This window comes from Porites lutea, chromosome 4 (assembly GCF_958299795.1).
Source record: "Porites lutea chromosome 4, jaPorLute2.1, whole genome shotgun sequence".
NCBI classification, from domain to species: domain Eukaryota; kingdom Metazoa; phylum Cnidaria; class Anthozoa; order Scleractinia; family Poritidae; genus Porites; species Porites lutea.
The window spans coordinates 24,973,424-24,997,619 of NC_133204.1; the positions used below are offsets into that span (position 1 = coordinate 24,973,424).

General features: G+C 37.5%; 2 protein-coding genes across 2 annotated transcripts; one reads left to right on the forward strand and one right to left on the reverse strand.

Moving 5' to 3' along the window:
• Nucleotides 1-638: 638 nt before the first annotated feature.
• On the forward strand, nt 639-4,261 carry LOC140933054 (metabotropic glutamate receptor 3-like). The gene has a single exon (XM_073382572.1). The coding sequence runs from the start codon at nt 772-774 to the stop codon at nt 3,178-3,180; it is 2,409 nt and encodes an 802-aa protein (XP_073238673.1). The 5' UTR covers nt 639-771; the 3' UTR covers nt 3,181-4,261.
• On the reverse strand, nt 3,814-23,290 carry LOC140933055 (mitochondrial proton/calcium exchanger protein-like). Its single transcript, XM_073382573.1, has 14 exons — nt 23,152-23,290; nt 20,223-20,256; nt 16,994-17,705; nt 15,942-16,085; nt 15,710-15,850; nt 13,892-14,095; nt 13,265-13,384; nt 11,910-12,041; nt 11,359-11,505; nt 10,364-10,393; nt 9,130-9,270; nt 7,845-8,017; nt 4,711-4,852; nt 3,814-4,122 (listed from the first exon to the last, which is right to left on the reverse strand). Exons 1-14 carry the CDS (start codon nt 23,180-23,182, stop codon nt 3,985-3,987), a joined length of 2,289 nt encoding a protein of 762 aa, XP_073238674.1. The 5' UTR covers nt 23,183-23,290; the 3' UTR covers nt 3,814-3,984.
• Between the last annotated feature and the right edge of the window lie 906 nt (nt 23,291-24,196).

A 24,196-nucleotide genomic window follows, 5' to 3' on the forward strand; every position in this document is an offset into this window, starting at 1 on the left:
CTGAAACTTATTGACTGTACTCACGTCTGAAACATTCCTAACCACACCCCTGCAAATATAAATTCTGTCTTCAGACTACAGACTTTAAACTCAGGACTTCAGACCTCAGATTTAGAAACAGTTACAAAAGGGTTTTTTGTTTCCTGTGGGGACCAATTTCCTTGTCTAGCGTAACTCAGTATCACAATATGAACCAGGGCGGTTAAAGGTTATCCGCACAGATAGTAACATCTCTCGCTACGTTTTCGTTGCACTAGGATTGTTGCGTATAGGGGTATAATCATGTAGTTCCTCTCAAAGCTTCTTGGCAATAAAAGAGTGTACTTAGCAAGTGAAAAAAAAAAACCGAGGCTTGGGATTTTGCTGTTGTTTAGTCGACGCCTTAAAAAGGTCACTTAATTGCCTTCTCATCACAGTGTTGTCTAATTAAGAAAATATTGGCTTACATGAAGTCGAGTTTCTGTGCATTCCAGTGGAAGCCCGCTGCAAAGGCAGACGTATTTCCAGCTGTTGCTTCCCGCAAAGCTCGACAAAGGTCTGCAGTCTGAGGCACCTCTTCGGCTTTAGTACAATAATTATAGATAATTATAGCTCTGTTTTTTATTGTTTGCTTGTTTACCCATTTGAACAGATCAAGGCAATCGAACTTCCCTCCACACAGACGGTGACATCGTTCTCGGAGGTTTATTCCCTGTCCACCGTCGCAGTGACAAGACTGAAAACGCGTGTGGGGAAATAGACCGACATCCGGGTTACCAGTACCTCGCATCCATGTTATTTGCTTTGGAGGAAATCAACAATGATTCCACCATCCTTCCAGGTATAAAACTGGGTGCTAACATATACGACACATGTAGAAGTCAAACAATTGGTTCTGATGGCGCTAAAGAGATCATCAAGTACGCACTTCGAGAAGAAAACGGGACTCCACCGTTGTCTGGCGTAATTGGCCCATTTCGGAGCGATGTGTCAGTCGCTGTTGCTAATATGTTTCGGGTGTTTAACATTCCTCAAGTAAGTTATGGTTCGACCACTCCAGTTCTCAGCGATAAAGAAATCTATGGGTATTTTTTACGAACTGTGCCATCAAACTCGTACCAAGGTAAGGCAATGGTGGATGTCGTTCTCTATTTTGGATGGAGCTATGTGATGACTGTATATTCTCCAGGGCAGTACGGAGAAAAAGGAATGGAGAAATTTTACGAGGAGGCGGAGCGTGCGGGACTATGTATTGCAAACAAGAAAAAACTTCCCGCCTTCCCAACTGAAGGGGATTACTTAAAAACCATCCAGGAACTTCAACAAACAAGAAAAGCAAATTCAAACGGCAAAGTAGATGTCGTTGTGTTATTCTGTATTCAGCGAGATAACCGAGGGCTAGTTCAAGCAGCAAATAAAGTTCTGAAAAATGGGGAAAAATTTTACTGGCTTGCAAGCAATTCTTGGGGAGATAGAAAAGAAGTTACCGACGGAGCCGAAGAGGCAGGAGATGGTGCCATCACAATAAACTACATTGAAGGAAAAGTCAATCGTTTCAAAGAGTACTTCTTAAACTTGAAACCGTCCAACAATAAATACGGTCCATGGTTTGATGAATTTTTTCAAGAAACTCTAAAGTGCAAGCTTGTAAACTCGTCTAGGCCACTTAATTACTCGCGAGAATGTCGCCTAAACGACTCTCTACCTCAAGATCTGGACATTGCGCCTGTTCGGGTTGTAATGAATGCCGTTTACGCTGTGACACATGCACTTAACAATATGCATAGAGAATTGTGCTCTGGGAAGTCTGGCCTATGCGCAGAGATGAAACACCTTAAACGAGAAAAGTTCTTGATATATTTAAAAAACGTAACTTTTCAGGACGCGTCGCTTAGTTCCAAAGTAACATTCAACCAAAATGGCGATGTGGATGGTGACTACAACATACTGAATTTTAAAAAGATAGAGGAAAAGTTTCGGCACGTAGTTGTGGGCAATTGGAGTGGTGCGCTAAGTAAATATGGAAACATCAAGGGACATATAAACTTGGATGAAAGACAGATACTGTGGGGTGTCGGAAAAATTAAAACACCACAATCATATTGTAGCAAACTATGTTCTTCTAAACAGATCACAGTTCCAGAGCTTGTGAATGCACGCTGCTGTTGGCGATGTGAAAGCTGTCAGTCCAATGATATCATTACAAACAACACTTGCTCTCTATGCAGTCCGGGAAGCATCCCAAGTCAGAATCTTACTGTATGCGTCCAACTACCAGTTATTTTCCCATCTTGGTCTGATATCCGCGCTAAAGTTTTAACTGCAGTTGCGTCAGTTGGTATTGTCAGCAGCATTACTACTGCTTTGTTTTTTTTTATGAATAGACGCCATCGCGTCATAAAAGCATCTGGAAGAGAACTGACTGTCATCTTGTTTATGGGAGTTGTGTCATGTTATGTTTCGGTACTGGTACACTTTATGAAACCTACAAACACATTATGCGGGGTGCGGCGTTTCGCAGACAGCGTGTCGATGACCATGTGTTACGCTCCGGTGCTGTTGAGGACAAATCGTATCTATCGCATATTTAAGGCTGCGCAGAAGTCAGTTCGCCGGCCTTCTTTCGTAAGCCCGATATCACAAATGTTGGTGGCGATTGGTATTACAGGAGTGCAGTGTCTCATAACTATGATTTGGGTTCTATCCAAACCACCTAATGCCGTGAACTCCTATTCTCATAAGGAGTACGTGATCCTTGAATGTAGTACAGACGACTTCAACGTAGCGATCAACTTGTGTTTCAACGCCATTTTGATGTTTGTCTCCACAGTGTTCGCATTTCGAACTCGGAACTTTCCAAGGAATTTTAACGAAGCAAAATATATCGGAGTTACGATGTATTTGTCGTGTTCGGTGTGGGTGATATTTCTACCTTGTTACCTGAATGCTGCTAATAGTATTTACAAATCGTACTTCTTGTGTAGTTCGTTATTTCTTATTGGAACTATAACTCTTCTTGGTCTTCTGGTACCGAAAATATTCCTTGTTTATTTTGGAAACACTGCGATAGGTCCGGCCGGTGATACACTGACGGGTACTTTCACTGGACATCAAGGCAGAAGTGAGCAAAGCCAACATGGTCAAGAGCCAACATCCGGTAATAAATATAAAATGGAAAACACTGCGTCCAGCTTAACTTAAATAAAGGAGCGCAGAACGGAAAATGGCCTTGATAGCTGGCTTTTTCACAACCAAACAAAGCTAAAAAATGAATGTAAAATTACAATTTGCCTCATAGTTCAGTCGTAGTCTTCCACGCAGCCTTCCATCGACGTTCAAGTCGAATAATTGTCACCCAAGTTGCTCAGCGGAGATACTATTTTGAGGCGTTCATGTAACTCTGTTTTGTCTAAATGCAAAAAACTAAGTAATCTAATTCACCAAAACGCTTAACGAAAAGTTGTATAATGTATATTGATGACTACAAGGAAATTCATACTATAATTTTGTTCTGAGGAATTTAGCTCGAGGAGAAACACCTTGGCCGTCCATCTTTTTGCCATAATCCGGGAGAGCTGTATCACAGTTTAAAAGTCTGTAACATTGTTTTTACCCGTGAATAAAAGCCAAGGAACTCTTGAAAGTTCTTTTAAAATGTGGACCCTCAAGAATTCTACCAAAGGAAAAGCGAAATTTAACAAGTAAACCAAACAAAATAGAGTGGAGACAACCACGGAAATTACAGGCAATTTTACCGAGGCTATCGCTAACAAGCGGCGAAGAATGTTCCCAGGGGGAAGCGTATCAAAGAAAAGAAAAAAGTGACGCACAAAATAACCCAATCATCTTCTTCTGTTTTATTTCACCTCAAAAAGCACGACCTGAAATAGTTAACACTTCATACACATTTGGAATTGGTCAGTGCGTAAGAATAGGATTGTAGTATTCACTTTAGCTGATTACGATTATAAAAGCGTGGAAAACACCACATGAACATGTAAAATGTTACTGGCTTGACTTTGTATCTTTGACTGACTGTTCATCAACCTGCTGCAATCTACTTTCTTTCTCCAGTAAGTTGACGATGTCTTGAATTTGTTTCGGAGTAAGGTCAACATCTTCCATTGACAACAACTCTACAACCTTCAAAAAGACAACATTGCATACAATGTCGTAAAAAGACCTTGAAAAAGTAAGAACTTAGCAGTAAACCTTTTTTATATATATAACTAATTCACATAGTATTACATTGTAAGTATCAAAAATTAAATTTCTTAGAGTGTCAGAACTTAGTTCTGTTCTCAAGGAGACAGCGTCAAATCTGTTAGCGCCCTTTTACTTTGTTGTCACCAGTTTTTTTTTTTGAAAAGCAAATTGACTTATTTTAAACAAACAATTAAACACATAAAGATGGGGGGAATAGCTACATAACACTACCAAAGTACAGTAACTGTCATTTATTCGCTGTTCCATTTTATAGTTTTCTGTCTTAAAGAATACAATGCGTACACTGTTGTATTGGGAACCACCCCCTCCCCGCCCCCCACCTCTCCGGTGTAATGTTGAGGGTTCCCGTTTGTTCCCGGTAACACATCCTATTAAGAGAGAATGCCTAAACTTGTCACGCTATCTATGAATTCTGGGTGGGAACGGTTCTCCATAATAATCCATACTTTCATGCAGAATCAGTCAGCACCATCAACTTTACATTACATGATTTTCAGCACTAACCATTTCCACATCATCCAAATCAAGCGTGCCATCATGATCCTGGTCAAGCATTTCAGCTATTTTCTGACACTTAGCTTCACTAGGAGCGTTCTTTAATCTACGGACAGCGGATATCATCTCCTGCAAGCTAATCTTACCATCACTGTAAGAAGAAATGAACAATCAAAAATGAATATCATCCTGCTTTAAATTTAGAACCTTATTAACTAATAGATCAAAAGGATTCCACTTAAAGTTAACCTGAGATCAGGCCCAATTTTAGCGGTTCTCATACATTCTCTCTAACAGCTACTGCTAAAATCTCTTTTCATTTCGCCTTGCCCGCCGGGATGTAATTTTCAAACCGAAACGAAAATAGAGCCTGATCTCAGGTTAACTTAAGTATGTTTGACAACTTAACTGTGGCTACTGTGAGAACTGTCTACGTCACTAAAGGACTGGTCAGTTAGTACAGCAGGTAGGCCCGGGTACGGGTTCGCGTCTTTAGTTAGGGATAAGTTATAATTTTCCAAGCCTTAACCAAGCCTTGGATATTAGGGACTTTAAGCAACGACTACGGAAGGGTCTAATACGGTGACCGGAAGTATCTTTTTCCCGCCACGCGTCAATGCCTCAAGTATAAGGTGCCACGACGGCGACAGCGGTCAAAACGTCCCTTTTTAGTAAAAAGTTGATTCGCATTCTTTCAAACTTTTTCGCAATTATTCCAAGTCGCTTATTTTGTCAAATGTAGGCAAACTCATAGAGGAAAAAAGTTCGTCTTCGTTAGTTTACCTCCTCAATAAAACGTGAAATTAGGCATTTTCAAGTAGTGGTCGTGCAGTGATGGCAAAGAAATGTTGATAAAACAATATGAGGCACACGCAAAGTTGTTGACTTGCTAATTTTAAAACTTATTGACTGGCCGTACTGCGTTTCCCGAATACGTAGAAAATCATAGCGGGACGTACAGTCTAGTACGTACAGTATTTAGTTGTATTTTACGTGCTTAGAACGCCAGTGTATAGTTGAAACAGAATCGCAAGATATTCGCATTTTATCCTTTTTTGATCTTCCTTGGAAATTTCTGAAGGCTCATTTTTCGATTATGAGCACCAAATTTCGGCGTCAAACACGACACCCAAGTGAGAAATACAGCGAAATACGCAAAATATAGTTGACGGGAAAGAAGATATTTCATAAGGGATATCATATCACCAAGTGGAGGTGTGAATAAGTCTGATAAAACACAAGCAAGCCCTGGATTTGCCCATGCATCGCCCTTTTTTATGAATGTTTTTTTTTTTTAACATTCCTTGCCGTGGGGGGTCACTGCACGGCTTCAACCTCAGGAGAGTTCGCCAATATTTGTACAAAGTAAGCAAGATGGAATAATCACGATAAGGAATGAAAGAACGAGAATACACTTTTAAGCGACCTTTTCACCGCTATAGCCAAGCCGTCTTGGTATCTTAAACTCCCTGACTTGAGGCATTGACGGGTGGCGAAAAAAAAATTGCTTCCGGTCACCGTGTCCGTACCAGAACCTGTTGAACTTTCCGTAGTCTTTGCTTAAAGCACAGGGTCCAGAGGAGTTTCGTGTGAATAAATGAATTACTTATTTAAAGTCTCACCTTGAAAAATGTCTATACTTGTCGCTTAGCACGATTAATTAGCCCAATGGGATCTTTATAAACCTACTGTAAACGATTTCTTCGCTTCTTATTTGACCCAGATCGACTTTTGAAAATCAAATAACCGCAAGCCATATCCTCGCTGGCGCACGGCACGTCGCCCGAAGTGCCGAGTAAAAGAAAGGACAAGGGAGGAAACTTGCACCACGTGACTTCGTTCGCTGTGAACCGCATCACTCGTTGACGGAAGTGAATGAGACCGGAAACGCAAAAGCAACAGATCGCGCTGCTAATTCGAGAATCAAAACATCAGCTGCGGAGGGAGTTTTAAAGATCTCAGAGATCTATGCGAAGGCAACAGAGTTTTCATTGAAGTGAAGATCTTTCAAGACTGGACATTTGTTGTACGTGTCAACAGTCGTCGATGTCTTAAGCAGGTTTTGCTTGTGCGAAGGCTTCCCAGTAGTCGCAAAACGCACAGCCAAAGACGCAAGAGGTAATATAGTTGGGACCACCGAAGAATGGCACAGTCGTGATGATATTACAGTTGCCTTGTACGTCCGCTCTACTCAGTGTCACGTTTTATTGCAAGAGTACACACGACCTTAAATCACTATCCGTAATAATTTTTAAACATTCTCCAAACAAAACTGTAAGCCGATCTTGCGAGCCCTCAGTCTCTTGGTTTGCGGTCTATAGAATGTGTAACGAGACTATAACCCATTTTTTTCAGAGGTTTTAGACGGGTTTTGATGTTCTAACGACAAACCCATCTCCTCTGGACCCTGTGCTTAAAGTCCCTATTAATACTCTTCTGGAGACTTCTGTAAACTTGTGGGGAATATAAATCATCATTAAATCTCTGCAACATGGGACAATGGGCATAAAAACCAAACAGAAAAAGCTCCTACTGGCTCAAATCAACACGGGATCTCATCCACTCAGATGTCACTGTACCCAGGGTGCCAGAGACTTTTCTAGCGCGGTTTCCGGTTTCTGTCAACACCGAAGATTCTCATCACACGCGACAAAAACGTCTGGTACCCGGGGTAATGTCACTGAAGTAAGAGTGACAAATCATTCCGCCATAACTTCGCCCAGGAGTGAAAGGCTTGTCAGTGCAAGCTAACATTTTACAAACAACACATTATTTTAGAAGCCATAACAATGGCGATCTCGCTAAAAGTCAATCATCCATTCCGCTAAATCTAACGCTCTTAAGTTTGATATTACGTATTTCAAACTCACTTATAAAAGCTCAGTCCAGAACATAACATGGCAGCTTAAACATCAGAAAACTTCTTCTAACCAAGTATGCATTCTACTGAAACTTTGCCAAGGTAGCAAGATTTTGCTGTAAGTTTTGCTTTTTTTCCACTACTTTTTGTACCTTTATACAACGGCTCCATTTTAATCAGATTTTTGACAGAAATTTGTGCTGCAAGCAAGCTACCGGTAGGCACTCCAAAGAGACTGCTACGATAACAAAACAAATGATAAAGAAACAAATCAGTGTCATACCCATCCGCATCAAGCTGAAGATCAGAAGAATGATCATCTATTTCTAACTCGATCAGCTTGAGTCGATCCTCAATTTTGTTGATCATGGCATCAACCTTTCTACCTAGTCGGGATGAGCCTACAGACTCTTTAAGCGTCTGTTTTTCATCCTCATTTGCAAGCTCACGGAGTTCCTACAAGACAAAGCAGGAAACAAACAGAAAAACACCAGGTCATGTTTGAGAATACTTTTCAGTACAACATTTGCAGGGAGTAAACAAAATGCGAGGTCAAAGGTCAATCAGAAAAGGATAAATATTTTGAAAGATACAATAGCCTTTGCTGGGACTTGAACAACTTATTAAAAATATATTACTAGCCGGCAGTCCAGTTTATGAAAAAGATAAATTTTGACTGCTGTTATTTTCTGTACAAGTGAATCTACCTGTCCAATTTTTGACCACCGCGTAAAGTGATTGGCAGTTTATAACTGACTACCCAACGACCAAGCTTGCTTACAAACTCAAAGGTACTATTAAATAATTCTTGGCAAAGGTTTTAACCTACACTCTACACTCTTACAAGAAGCGCTAAATGACAAATAACTGAGACAAATGACGGTCCTAAACTCAGAATTAATCAGTTTTCCAAAAAAGTGTTGGTTAGCCTAATTTCTTCAAATGTCTTTGTAACTGTCGAAAATGTGGACAACGCCGATAAAATATAAGATTATAGAAGTTCGCTACCTACCTGGTTAAAATTCTTTAGTAAAATCCAATTAGTGGTCTATTATCAATGCTGCGTTCTGATTGGTTGAGCTACTACTAGGCTATATGTTATAGCCCACCAGTAGCGAAAAGCGCCGGATTTGAAAACCAAAACAATGGCGGCTGAAGCCGTTTTGCTAGCTAAAGTTGTTTGGTCTCGATATTTTTGACCAACTAGTTGGATTTTACTAAAACAATTATTCCTCTCGCCCTCATGGCCTCTGATTCAAGCACGCTATTGACTCAGAGCCCGTTCGGGCTAGAGAAATAATTGATACATCTACAGTTTATCACGAGTTGTATATGTCAGTGTAAATTCACATCACGCATCACCATTTTACATCTCATCAGCTGCCTCATTTTAATTGTTTTAAATCTCAAGTATTTAACCTTGCACTGAAGATGATCTAAGATCGATCAAAGCATGCCTTACATAAAAGTCATACTTGTTGTTCATTTTAATACATTCTCTACGAACTAAAGTCGTTTTAAGATTTCTTTAACCCTGACGGGTAATGTTGGTGCAGACCAGAGTTTACCTCCTGATATTCAACTCTGTCTTCTTTGATCTTCTCTAGTTCATCTCTTTCGCTGGCCAGAGCAAGACTTTCTTTAATTGATAACCAGTCCTCCTGGGAAATATCTTCGACCGCTGTTGGTTTGACTTCTGGAGCTTTATCCTAAAATTGAAGTATTCATAATATTAATAATAATGGTGCTGTGTTGAAGTCACTTCATTGAACTGGTAAGGAAAAACTTCAGTTCAATAACTGGCGACATGCTTATTGAATACAGCTGTACCATCTGGCAGAAACACTTAGAAAAGCTGTCCAAGTTCTCGTTAATCCTAGGACCCTTTGGAGTGATAAAGGAAGAAAAAAATCGGGAACCCAATAAATCCCAGGAAACATCAGTCCCCAGAAGACCACACTCTACATCTTGTGGGAAGTATTAATAATGAATGAGAGAGACCATCCTGGCTCCGTTGTAGAATGAGAATGAAAAAACAACAAAAGAAAGGAGACCTATATAAAAAATTACATTCACTAACAATAATCTGCACTACATGAACATTTTTTATACATAGATTGAACATCTAGTCAAGCCAGTTACCGTTAAGATTAATTAATGTGTTAATCTGATTAGCGCCTGATGTGGGTTTTTAAAGGCGATAACCCCATAGTTGCATTTTTCAAGTATCTGTCAAGAAATCTGATATTATGAAATCTATGAAAATACCAGACTAATCCTTTCAGCATTCAAGGATTGGAACCCTAACCCTTTGCAGTTGCTTTTAAAGAACTTGGTGTAAGAATGCCCCCCTTATCCCCCTCCCACCCCACTCTGATGGAGAAGTTGTTATGGGAACACATAAAGAAAGACAACTACTAGTAGCTGTTTAGGATTTGCCTATTTCGTCCCATCCATCTGACCCATGAGACAAACCAGATGCAATTTGTTGACCTAAAAAAACAGGGGACATTTCTTCCTTTTTGCGAGATATTGATGTGTTTAGTTCAGTTCCTTACCTAAGCAAAGTTTGTTTTAAAACAAGAGTAAAACTCTATTTCCTGATAGTAATTTTAGGTGCATGAATCAAAAAGACCGTGGAAAGTTGGCTGATACATCAAAATGTGCTTTAGTTCTACACCCGTTTCACATAAATTAGTCGCTTAATTACAATGTTTTGTATTCGCTTCTATAAAAGTAATTACTGAATACGGTTACCAAAACATTTCTGTTTTTGAGTCAATATATCACGATTACACTTACCTCTAAAATTTCAGCAGCGATGGTTTCAATCTGTTGAAAGAATACTCTTATCAACAAGACGTGTTCAAAAATACATGTAAAGATACTGATATGAATCAGAACCAAGGGTCGCTACTAAGACGATTGCCATTATTATTAATTTAATTATATGTTAATATGGTCAACGTTAAAAAAGAGCAAAACGAATATTGTAATTAAGACTGTCTTAAAGTTACACATGTCACGACGGACGATTTCTACTGATTTATAGATAAACAAGGGAAACAGTAATAGTGGAACAGAGCGAGTCATTTCCCGCAAAGTTGAGAAATCCTTCCTCCCCTCTCCTCTCCAAGCGAAAAAGTAGTTACCTTATTATAGGAAATTAACGCTTGTGGTAATTAAGGTATTTGAAATTAACGCGAATTAAAGGGAAAAATACTTCCCCATAATGACGAAAATTAACGCGAAAGGCGGGGTAAAATTTTAAAAGAAAGAAAATTAACAGGATGTACAAAAAGAAACGAAAGTTGTTTAAACAACGGGAACAAATTTATATAAACTTGACCGAAATCCGGACGCAGATGTTGAGAATTATTCTTCTTACAGCGACCATGAAGATGAAATGTTGTTACAGTAATCAATTTGTGAAAGATTGATCTGAAATGAAGTGCGCGAAACTAACGCTATTCAGTTTCCTAAGCGTCAAGAATGTCTGGAATATGTCGAGAATTTGGGACCAAAATGATAGAAACTAAGGTCGCGGAAATTAACGCTGCACTTAATTAATGGCGCGAAAATTAACGTTAACAAAAATTAACGCGATTTTATTTCATGAAACGTTAATTTCCTATAATAAGGTAAATCATGAACATAGAAACTAGGGGTTTTATGTATTCATGCCAATAAGTAAAATAACAATTGTTTCAGCTGAATGTCAACTGTGTATTCATAAAGCGTCAAATGAATTAAGTACCCCCGGTGTGTAATTTTGCGGAAAAACAATTTATACACACCTTTTTCCTTTTTTCCTCTTCTTCTTGAAGAAGTTCTTCTTTTTCCTCAGCAATCATCTGCTCTTCCTTCTTTAGCACATCCAAGCGAACTTTATTATCAACTTTCTCACCAGACACTTCACAGATTTTTATTTCAGCCTCTTCTACCTGTAAAACACATTATTTACATGAAATACTTATAATCAGTACTCCAATTTTACAGTGGCCTAGCTAAACAATCCCGTTGTTCACATGGGAGTTCCAATTTGGGGCCAAAATGTTAGGCACAAACAGCAGTAACTAGTTATCTAACAAGTGAACAGGAGAGCACTTTCCACCAATTAGGCTGTTAACAAGCTAACACCAAGATTTCTCAGTAGTGGAGTGATCGTGAATCCAGGTGGGAGGAAGAGGGAACAGTAATAAACGTGCCTGTGTAAGCAAATTCTTTCAGGCAAACCCATTAATTCTGAAAAAACTCTTATTGGTTAGCAACAGAGCTCCTGATTGGTGATTTACTGTCAGACATGTCATTTATCACAATTTCTTTGGAAACTTAACACCATACATACCAAGGTTTCAGGCAGTTGTGATAATGTTTCTTTTAGCTGATCAACTTGGCTGACGTTCTCTGGAAGATATAGTGCTCGTGACATAAGCAAAAGAGATGCGGGGATTTGTTCATCTAGGTGCAATTCCAACCACTGCAATAATAAGAGTAACAAATAAAGTTCTGTTTTTGTTATGTCCCTGATGTGACATGACATCTAACAATAAAACTGTTTCATGCCAAAATCTCTGAGTGGGCAACATCATAAAATCCATGATGTCAGAGAGCAACAGTACCCTGCTACCCACGAATGTTGACCAACGACCGCTGTTATGGCGAGGTTTAATGAATTTCCAGCTATACAAAAAATCACTTTAAGACTTGCCCCTCGGGGAACAGTTAATTTTGTTTCTCTTGAATCTCACTGAGATTCTCAGGAAACAACATTAACTGTTTCCCATTCATTCATTCATTATATTGGTGGAGAAAGTATTTATTTCATTAATTGAGGCTAAGACAATGATATGAAAGGAATAAAATTATCCAGATCTAAGAAGGAAGGTGGAAAGCATGAGGTGGATAAAAGCCTCTGAAATCTGCATAACTGTTCACATATAACAGTTGATTCAATAATATTGCATTTTATTATTCATTCAAAATATTTTCAAAGAGTTATTAACAACCTTAATTTACCCCTTCTTAGCCTTTTCATCAAACATTGCCAGTTTCTTCATTACAAATACTCATTCCTTGCATATGCCATGCCAAAAAAAACATGTGGTGTCAACCCAAAGATTCCAAAGAAATTTGTTCCACTACCCACATGCAATTACTTCTATCTGATCCTACAATCCCAAAAGTTTTCCCCAAATGTTTCTCATGTCACCACAGTCTTAATTAATTATGTCTAGTTCCAAAAACTCTTAAAAGCCACTGCAGGCGGCAGAACTTCTAGGGGGATGAAATTTTGAACACCAAATCTTAGACCTCCAGAGATGCAATTTTCATGTATTTTGTTTGGGGCAAGAATGCTTGGGAAAGTAACAGTAGGTAGTTTACTTGGTGGTAAACAAGTTATGCCATTCCTCCATTTTCAGGTTTCATGTCACAAAATTTAATTACCCACAATCTTATCTGAGCCTCAACATCCAAGGATAAAGGTGTTTAGCTGTTTTTTAAGAACTTTAAGCCTTTTTGGATGCAAAATAGCCTTTTGCATTTTTCTTTCCAGAACAGAACTATTAGAGGCTTATCAACAGTAAGTCATTTCAAAGCTTTACCTGACTGAATGTAACACCCTGTTTATTGGGGGAAATAAAATGAGTGAATTGATCTCTTTACAGTATATTTCATAGACTACAATTTGATGATTTGTACCTGACGAAGTTGAGATCTTAGTCTGGCTGCTGGAACACCAATAGCTCTCATACCACGAGCCTGGCAAGCTGACTGCAATTCCTGTTCTGTTAGACTATCAACACCTTCCCTCTGTATTAACTATTAACAAATGAAACAAAAAAGCAATGCACTCATTACCACTGAGACTCAGAGGACACCTCACTGTACAATGAAGTAAGGGGGTGGGGGGCTGCAGTCTGTATTTTCTATAACTGTCTTTTTATCTCCTTGTTCATTCAATTCTTTTTTATCTGCTGTCCAGTGAAATATAACCACAAACATTACGTACATCAACATTCATCTGTGTCATCCAAAGTAAGTTACAATCATAATTATATGGTTAATAACACACATGGTGTGAGTAATATTTCAATTCATTCCAACCAGTAGACTGATTGATGCTTTAACTTAACATTAACAATTTCTCATTCAAAGATCATTGTTATCTTAAGAGAGTTGCAATTTTCGTACTGGAAGCCATGAATATTACTTGTAGTTAACATCCCATTAGATCAGCTGATCAACAGGTAAGAAACAACTTGCATGTTTAATTCAGATAGGGAAAATAGAAACAATGAAGTCAGGGTTCTAGAGTTTTGCACTTACCAGATCATCAGCCTTGAGCTGCCGTAGCTTCATCCGTAGCTGAAATCTCAAGTAGTTGTTTGTTCCGATGGTTGGCAAAGTCAATAGCCTGTTAATTGCTTTAAGTTGAGCTCGGCTCATGTTGTCTAAAGTAATTTGATCTTCAAACAGCTTGGAAAACCGTAGGATGTCTTCATTGCTGGGTTGCTCTCCTTTCCGACGAATCTAATACAGTCAGTTATAATTAAAGAGCATAACATGTTAAAATGTTAAATGCCACAATACAGATGTGTTTGCCGTCACATTCGTGCGGGAATTTTGCCATTTGGGATAAAGACAATAAACAAAATGACCATCGTCTTATTTGTTTCATTATCAACAATGGCAAACTGAATCTGAGTGAATAAATTACCAAGTACAAGGGTTCCAATTGCAACTAAAAATGGATGGGTAGAAGTACTGGAGTTGTTGGCTTTATTTCTCCTCAAAATGCAAACCTGCAACGCTAAAAACTGGTAGGAGATTTCCATAGATACTATATTTTGCCTCGTTAACATTTGTTTCGAAAAGAAAGTGACTAATACAAAGTAGGTTTGATAAGTAGAGGTTCTTTAATCTCAGCCCACATCAGCATTAAGTTGTTCTTCTTGTAGTGCTAACTGACTGTATTCCTCAAAGGTTTCTGATTACTTAGTTTCTTCTGGTAAAGCTTTGGGTAAGAATTAATACCCTTTCAGATAGGAGATAGTCTATTGGCAGTCTTCTAGTATTTATTTTGTGTGTCAACTTCCACAAATGTGTTAGTGTAGCATTTTAAGATTAAATTTGACAACATTTTGCGCTGCAAGTTGTATGGTCACGATTGACATTAAACTTGGAGGTATACACGTAAAACTAGAGAGGTCTGAGGCCTATTTGCTGAAGTTTGGGAAAAATCTGTAGTAGGATTTCGAAGTTATTTACATTTTTTATGTGGCTAAATATCATTTAGGCAAAGTTAAACTCGAGCGAGTTGGCCAGCAGTCTTCTCCCACTTCAGTATGTGACCTACGGGGCGGCCCGTGGGGAATTGCAGGGCTCCTTGTGTGCCCTTTTGCTAGTGTTGCTTTGCATTGTAGCTTTGCTTGCTGATCGTAGCGGATCATTTTTAGCCTTCTTGCGAATCATTGCGGATTCTTGCTGATAGTAGTGGATCAATGTTTGCCTTCAAGTTTGACCATTCATTATTAAGGACACCAAAAATCACACAAATTGGTTAAATCTGTCCTGCTGAAAAATGCGATCAAAATACATCATGCATATAAATAGATTCGGGCCACCTTAATATACAAATTAACTTCAGATGGTAAGATGAATAAACAAACACTTGACCTTCAATTTCTTACGTTTTTATTTTTCGCGTCATATCATTTAATGCTTTCTGGAAATTTTTAAGGCTCGGAAATTTAATTTTTGGTCCCAGGATTTTTTTGGGTTTTGTTTGAAGGTCTAAGGGATTCTTGGGGGGTTTTGATTTTTGCCCTATATTTTGCTCTGTCAGCAGAGTACCCTCCAGGTGTTGAGAGTGTGTATTCTTTTCTGGAAGATAGAAAAATCTTTATAATTAGGTCATGATCAGTATTCCACTTAGAAAATGTACAGGTGGACATAATGACCATTCTGTTACCAGTGTGGAGCAGACAAAAATTCTTGACCACCCAAAAGAGTGTGGAATAGGTCAGTACATGTAGGTGTATGCTCTATTCCCTTAATTAGTTATGCAAAGACTCATAGAACCAGAGCCATTTAGTAGGTTCATTATTGTAATTCTTTTGAGATGCTCTTTATTATTTATATTACCTTTTCAAAGAAGTTTGCAAAGTCAGCAACAACTTCCTGTGTTTTCTTTTGTTTCGCTGTTACAGCCATTTCTTCAACAGTGTCCTGCAAGAACTTTGCCATCTGAATTTTTACTTTTAGCTGTTTCTTTTTGTTCTCCTCCTAGTAATGAATGGGCAGATAAAAATGAATTTAGAAAACTAACAAACAACCTTGCTTTTAACTGGGTACATTATCTATCCATTTTCAATACCTTCTTTGATTTGTCCTCAAATGTGCTTGGTAACATATTAGGAAAAAGCTTGATGACCACTGGCAGCATGAACTCCATAAATGGGATTAAAAGAAACACCAGGAATGGAACCAATCTGAATATATCAGCTGCTGTGCGAAGGAACTAAACAGGTATAAAAAACAGCACAGTACTCAGAAACTTAACAGTAAATACCCAGGCAGGTGTATTATAATAACATTTAAGAATTAAATTTTTGGAAAGAATAGCGACCAAACCTGTTACTCACTACACTTGTAGAGGTAGATATTTTTCTTTACATTTTTTGTCCTTTTATGATTATCTTTTAGATACTTTTTCTTTAAAAATCACACATATTTATTTTCTTTTTCTTTTTTATTTAAGTTAGCATATAGGTTATGAGATTCCTTTTGTTTTAAGATGTTTTTGATTTATATAGTAGATAACTTAGGCTTTATTTGAATTATATTGTATATTGTAGATATTTTATAATTTAAAATTTTTTTTTTTATATTCTTTTTTGTAATTAGGTAGCGCTTTGGACAATTATTGGATTTTAGCGCTATATAAATAAAATTATTATTTATTATTATTATTATTTATGAAGTAGTTTATTGTAGTACTTACAATGACGCCATAATTTGAATTGGTACAATTAAAAGAGACCTTAATCTTTCCAAGCTTTATTTTGCGAGTTAGAGAGAAAAATTGGATGAATCCATGCATGACTAAATTTATATTATACATTAGAACAAGAATGCATGCAAAAATTAATGCTTAGTGGCCTGGTAATGAAAAAATTAATGCACTAAGTGGCCAAAACATGTTATTCAGTGTTTCATACAATTAAGCTTTACTGGTGCTATTGATGTTGTACTCTCTATTTAATTCTTACATAACTAACATAACATAACTATTACCAGCCAGTACTTCAAAACCACACTCCTTCCCAGACTTTTAATACATCTAGTGGTTGTTAGAATTGTTTCATTTCTAGATCAAACAAAGCCATTCGATGAACTTCATATTTGTGTGTTTGTGTCGCAACTCACCTGTCGTCTCTCTCTTCTTGTCAACATCTTCCCATTCATAACTTGCCATAATAAGCGAGCAGCAATTCTTGTCTCAAGAAAAAGTAACTTAAATCCATTGTAATAATGTGTAACTTCATGTTTTGTTCTCTCCCATAAAGTCTTCTTTGGGGCTGGAGCAACAGTAACCATTGGTTCAACATCTTCTGGGCTGCATTCCATCCGAAATGCTTTTTCTTTTAGTTTTTCTTTTTTCTTTTTTATGGCTTCAACAGCCTCTTCAACCTTAGACTTTTCTTCTTCACCTTGCCACAGTTTCACATTCTTTGTAGTTTTATGATGCAATGGGTCAAAATAACTTCTGCTGGTAAAAACTGTTCTTTTTTGGTGGACAAATGGCAAGGGTTGAAAAAATATATTTTCTACATGAAATAAAGGTTCACAACTGAAAAATTTTCGGTTTAAAGTTCCACTGACTGCAGGCAGACCTTGTCGCACTAGTCCTTTAAGCTCTGGATATAAAATACCTGGTCCATTATATGAACTATCACCTGGCTGATATCCAGCTATTCTCTGAGTAAACTTGGAACCAAACAGAATGTTAAGCTGGCAACTATGGGCTGCTTTCCACATACATGCTGATCTATCAGTTAAACCTCGACATTGTAGACTTTTATTTGACTCCACACCATGGCTTGTGATGGCAAAGGAACTGGATAAAAAACATCCATGCCTAATATGAGAAAATGTTTATCAGTGCTTTATATTTGTTTACTTTCATGTCTCTGACAAGTCAGTAAGCTATAAAATCACCACGTGTTAAATTAAAACATTATCACAAAAAAGCAGAAACAGAAAAAGAAAACTGCCAATAAAAATTGAAGTAGGAATTAATTATATAGCCATGCAAATTATGTTTTGAGTGATAATCCCGACCACTGCAGTACTGTATAATACTTCAATTTGACATAAATTGAGTTCAGAGAAGGTAAATTGATCAATGCAGGTCAGATGTTTGGAGCCTGTCCAATTTATTCCCATATTTTAGCATTCTTTAATTCTCTATGACAATGCTATTGCAGTAAGGTGTATATGTTGTGGTTTAAATTTTCTTTTCTTTTGTTTCAAGCTCATCATCATGTCATTATCATACATTACCATACCCAAAAACAAAAGAAAAGAAAATTTAAACCAGTGATAAAATTGAACCACAACATATATGTTACAGGTCAAAATTAAAATCAGGTTAAAATTTTTTAACCTAGGTTGATTCTCAATTTTCTTTAGCCCTAATTCATGAATAATTAGGAAAAAGGGAATTGAGAATCAAACTAGGTTAAAAAATTTTAACCAGAATTTAATTTTGACCTCTAACATATTTTAAAAAAATTTTGTCGTAAGCATCTCTTTCTCCCATCATCATAAATTAATCGATCACAAATGAGGACAAAGCACTGTTTCTTTCTGATACAACTTTACTTTAATCACTTTCAGTGATAATCTTCAGGGTAACTAATTAACCATTTGTGTGCCACACACTGCCAAGGCAATTATAGGCATGCATAAAAACTATAAGGACTGCTATCTATAAAACCTAATGGAAAACAATATATGATTGTCTGTGTGTGCACATCTTTCTGTTTTGCACAGAAGAACCATCAATGTCTAAAAAAAAAATACTTAGTCCTTGCGATCATAGTGTTCTTATTTTACAGATCCACTATATATCCTTCCTTTCCAGGCAGCAGCTGCATCTCTCCTTTGACTTAGTATCATAGTTGTAAAATAATGACCTGGTTTGGAGTATCATGTTTAATATGTCTCTACCAGCTTAAGGGCATGTAGACCTACTGGCAGAATTTCCACCCTAAAATGTTTTAAATAATATATTTATTGTGAAAGGTTTGAACCCAGGACTCATTTCAAAAGCAGGTTGAGTTTGATCGTCCGGGTGAACATAGTCCTGAATAGGGCTGTTGCTGTTGATAGTGACTGACGTTTCGACAACCTGTGCGGTAGTCATCTTCAGAGTCAAAGTGAGTTGTATCATGTCAGTTGATGGTATTATACTCGGGTTATTGATCTGATTGGTCAATTATGTCGTGATGTTATTGGTCAAAAAACATTTCTCTTCTTAAAATAACCGCACAGGTTGTTGAAACGTCAGTCACTGTCAACAACAACAGTCCTATTCAGGACTATGCTCACCCAGACGATCAAACTCAACCTACTTTTGAATATATTTATTATCTTATTTTTGTTCATTTTCCAACTTGACGTGGTGGTCTAAGAGTCTAGTTTGACTCACAGCTAAACTGATTTTATTTACTTTGGTTCATTGTTGTTGTTGATATATGGCTGCTTTTGTTTTTGGTCTTTTTCTGTTTTTGTTTTCCTTTTATCATACATTTTATTTGTCTTGGCTTGTTTTCCCTTGATTCCTACTGCTGGCCAGCCCTTTGTGAGATTTTGCAATACAAGTATTTCTAGTGATTCAGTAGTTTTTCTTTTTTATAACAGTTGGAGTAATGAGAATAAATGTAAGTGGCTTTATTATTTTTACTCTTGCTTTAACAATAAACTTATTCAACTTTTATATATATAGTACTACTGTGAAGCACCTCAGACCCCAGGAATATGCGTGATATTTACAATCATGATTACAACACCCTAAGACCCCATCTAGTCCACCCTAAGGACACATTAAGTAGTGCAAAGGCAACAGGTGATACAAATTATGATACTAAACGTGACTCTTTTTAGAAACACTGCATTGAAACAAAGCAAGAGCAATGGGGAAGAAGTTGGGGAAGACCACAGGAAGCAGACACCTGGACAGGATAGGACACTCTGTTCACTGGCCAGAGACATCTTTCTTTGACAGGGAGCATATAGTGGTTTTATGCATTATACAAAGTGAAAGAGGAAATCTTTGTTAGGTGAAATTGATTGAAAACTACCAGAAGTAACTGAGATAAAGTCTATCAACTTCCACTAGTCTTTTATCACATTTTGCATGAAATTCAAAAGATTAATGGAAAAAAGGTGAATTGAAAAAATGTGTTTTTACATTTCATTTCACTAAATATTGGAGTTTCTGTCATAGAAGTGAAATCTTCAAATCCAAGACTGTTGCTTTGAAAAACAGAATTTACACATTTCAATGGAATTATGTACATGTATAATAATAATTCCTATAATTGCGGGAAAAAGAAAGCACACAGCTAACATATATTTCATTGGTGCTTACCTTATATGTTGTGAAGAAACAAGCCATGGTTGCTCTAAAATTTTTAAAGAAGCAAATATTAGAGTTAGCATAATTTTGTTAGCCAGGGTGACCATCAAAATGATTCTATAAAAAGATCAACAAGACAGGAAACGTTTTGCTCTTGTTATTGGGCTCAGTGCCTAAGGCAAAGTTCAATCAAGTTCTGCATTGTGTCTGTCTGTTGACCAAAAGGACGGATAACATAGAACAGGGCATTGTGTGCCCCGTTCCTCCTGCATGGAGCCAATCATTAGACTTTTAAGGGAAGAGATAGGACATGTCAGGTAAGAAAACATCAAAAACACTGAGTTGCATTCGAAAAGTAAGCTGGAGTGTTAGTACATGTAACTCCCTCATGCCCTGCAAGCGATGGCATTTCATAGACCACTTTATTTTACATTGATTTTAGTGATCAATAACTGAACAACATTTGCTTTTCATACTACAGATGAGCACCCATACAAATAATTTGTATGTGTATTTGTATGCACTAATTATTAGTGCTTCCACTTTTCCAGGAAAGTATAATATAGCAGCTAAATAACCTGTCAAAAATGATTTTAGTTTCTTAGGTTTTCCTCTTAAATGTCTGGATCATACGTGTGGTTTTTTGTTCATGAATGTGATGATTTCTCACCATGTTTTGACACTAGGTGCAGCTCTTAATGTGCTTGTGACATCAAACCTCGACATTTAACTGAGGGGGGTGTTGGAATTTTTGGTTTTTCGGTTTTGGCCATTTTTCAGGTCAGTTTTTTGGCTTTTTGTTTTTTTCACTAAAAAAATTTCGGTTTTTGAGTTTTGTTGTCCAATGTGATTTCTGGTAAACTTTACTGTTTTTTAGCACCTGGTTTTTTGGCTTTTTAGCAAAAATAAAGAGGTTATTCGGATTTTGTTGACCGATGTGGTTTTCAGTTTCCCCAATTTGGAAGGAAGTCAAAGACAGACCTCAGTGTGCGGACTCCCAAAGTGGTTATTTTGGTTGCGTCGCATTATCAACTGCCTTAAAGCTGCTCTTAGAAGCACGTCTTTTAGAGATTTACCTCTTTTGTAGTATATAATCGGAGGTCTTAAAAAATTGTTTTCAGCAGAGGCTGATTTTCTATTAGACTCCAATTTGCCATCAATTTCTTTTTAAGATCTTGTACCACTAGGTGATATGTTGTAATGAAAGGCAATAGTCTCTCTTTACATTTTTGCTTTTGTTTTAGCGATCATTGTCTTAAATCAAAATTGACCTCTAACAAAGACCTTTCTATATCTTGTTAAGGATACCCGCTGGCTTCGAGGCATTGTTAAAAGATAGCAAGGTACTGTTCAAATGTTTTTTTTTTTGGAAGAGTTTGTTCTAAGCAATCTTATTGCTTTGCCCCACTTTCATAAAACCTTTTTTTACCCCCACAAGGTGGCACAAGGTAAAGTGTGTATACTGAAAGGTTTTAGTCGGCTTATAGTGGGTTTTGATCCCTGGGGGTAATGCCATATATGGGCTATATTGGTATGTGCCATTGTGAAGGGTATGGTTTTCAAGCAGTTTACTCTCAAGGGATATATAAATCAGAGAGTTTGGGTCTAGAAAAGGGTATCATTTTCCTGGAAACTGATCAATTGGTTGAAGATTTATGAGAGTGACACAATTGTGGTATAAGGTTTTGTTTTGGCTGGACTGTGCTACTGACCCTTAGTAGTTTCTGGAAAACAGCTACTCTATAGGATAGGGAGGGGGGATTTGGGGAGGCTAAGGCTAGGCTAAGGGTTCCAGGGTTCCAAAGGCACATCCCCACCCAAAAATTCCTAAAGTAGCCCGCCCCCTGGGGTTTTTGATGTCCAAAAAAACACATTGGGATTCCGTGCAGGTCTGTCTTTGACTCCTTGGTAAGGTCCTGCTAAAGACCAAAAAAGTAACAAACTGTGCAGGCTAGATTCCTCTGTGGGCCTCTGTGCAGTCACACGTTAGGCTACTTTATATGTTTCTATTTTACAGTCAATCCAGGTCAAACGGCAATGTGGGATTCTGGATTTTTGTTGGAGGTTTGCAGCTATAGGAGAACTTTTTGTGAATGCAAAATTTCCCCCAGTGTCCTCTATTGTTATTGAATCAAAGATCTTTGTGAATTCTCCTAGACGGTCCTAGGCCAGATATGCTGGTTTTACAACCATACAGACTGTAGCATCTATAGATAGTGCTGTTACTGTGATGCTATTTATCTAGAATGATGAATTGATTGTTTAGTTTGTATGTTCCACATATCACCAATGTTTGAGATCTAGACTAGGGTTTTGGGTAATTGTCAGAGTGGTTTTTAGGTTTTAGAGACCCCAACACCACCCCCCGAACTTGTATTGGGCAAAAGAAATCTTTCAAATCAAACTCGAATGAGCATGATTCATTCAAACAGGCCAGAGGAAAATGCAAAAAACAATGTAAAGTTGACACAAAAAAACATTCCTAAGAAAATCTTGTTCCATGGCGCAAAATCTTTGATGTGTTTCATCATACAATGTAGTTGGTTCTTCTTGTACCCTAAATCTTAAATTACTGAGTTCCGCAACCAGTAGAACAAAAAAATCAGTACGCTTACAAAATACTTCTTGACCTGCTTGGAACAAGCAGTTTGATTTTAGAACAATAATTAATAAAATTACAAGTTGGGGGCCTGGACACCCCATCTGGAATGTTAGGGCCGAGTTCGAAGTGCTCCTGGAAATTTATCTCAGAGCACAGAGTTGCATTACATCTGGGTAAATAGCGCGCGAAAACGCATTCCAAATTAAACATATTACGTAAAATAAGAGATCTGTGGAACAACGGTTGGGAACGAATATATTGCCCTTCGGTCCACCTTGCCCCTCCAGATAAATACACGTGCAAAAATTGAACTAAAAATATTAATATTGGCATACTCACGCTTGTACGTTAGACGTTGCAAAATTGCCATGAGTTCTCACGTCATGTTTTTACTCATTTAAGATTAGAGGTTGAAGAAAATCGCAACGAACTTCCAAATGCACACAGATCCATAACTACACGAACTACACATACAGTGAGTCGGAGTACCACAGTAGTTTTTTGTCAGCGGCCGTTTCCTCTTCACAAGTAAGAACGTCATGTATGATTATTTCGGTGTACAGCTATACCATGTCAGGAGCCTGACCTGAGATCAGGCGTTATTTATTTTTTATTTATTTTTGCTTCTTTGCTTCTTTGGCTCGAGAGGGAAAAAATAACGCCTGATAAATTCATTTCAAGAATGCAAAGAAATGCTTCTTTTGTGATGAAATACTACAGTACCGTACCTTTATTTAACAGCTGCAAACAATAAATAATTTACTGGTAAAAACTCGTTGACTTAATTCGTTCTGTGCCGAAAGCAGTGAAAAAAAAAATTAGACTGAAGCACTATATTTCACGAACTGAAAAGTTTTGTGAAAGCGAAAATCGCTCAGAATAATTCGCAGGTTTCTGAAGAAGGAATTACAGTCAATCAAGGTCAAGATTCCATTCATGCATTGATTATTTGAAAAGTGAACCCGTTTGTCGCTTCTGTAAGTTGTAGCCAGTATCAAATTGCATTCAAATGATCGGTGAATTTTTGACTGCAATTTTTAGTAAACGATGAAATGGAAAATATTTCAATGGATGAAATTTCTATTTAGACATTTTTCAAATTCAAGAAAACTGAGCCGGCAGAAATTTCATAACGAACTCGCGTGTGTATTCACTGCTCATTTATACGCAAGCAAAAATGCAGACTGAAATCAACAACAACTAACGGATGGGGGCGATTTGGCCAATCGGAATAGCGCAAATCATCCGTATTGTTTCCTATCCAATCAGAAAAAAGTCCAGATTCTGGCTTTTTTGCATGTGATCTGTGAAAGAAATGTATCATGCCCTCTTCCCGAAAACAGATTACAGAGATAAAGGGAGAGGGCATGATCGCAGGCTACAG

What these genes read in the sequence shown, in the direction of transcription:
- LOC140933054 (XM_073382572.1), top strand. Translation starts at nt 772, where the DNA reads ATGTTATTTGCTTTGGAGGAAATCAACAATGATTCCACCATCCTTCCA.
- LOC140933055 (XM_073382573.1), bottom strand. Translation starts at nt 23,182, where the DNA reads ATGGCAATTTTGCAACGTCTAACGTACAAGC. An exon ending in AGCTCAAGGCTGATGATCTG is followed by an intron (nt 13,385 to 13,891) that starts GTAAGTGCAAAA and finishes ATTTGTTAATAG; the next exon opens with TTAATACAGAGGGAAGGTGT. An exon ending in AAGAGGAAAAAAGGAAAAAG is followed by an intron (nt 10,394 to 11,358) that starts GTGTGTATAAAT and finishes TTCTTTCAACAG; the next exon opens with ATTGAAACCATCGCTGCTGA.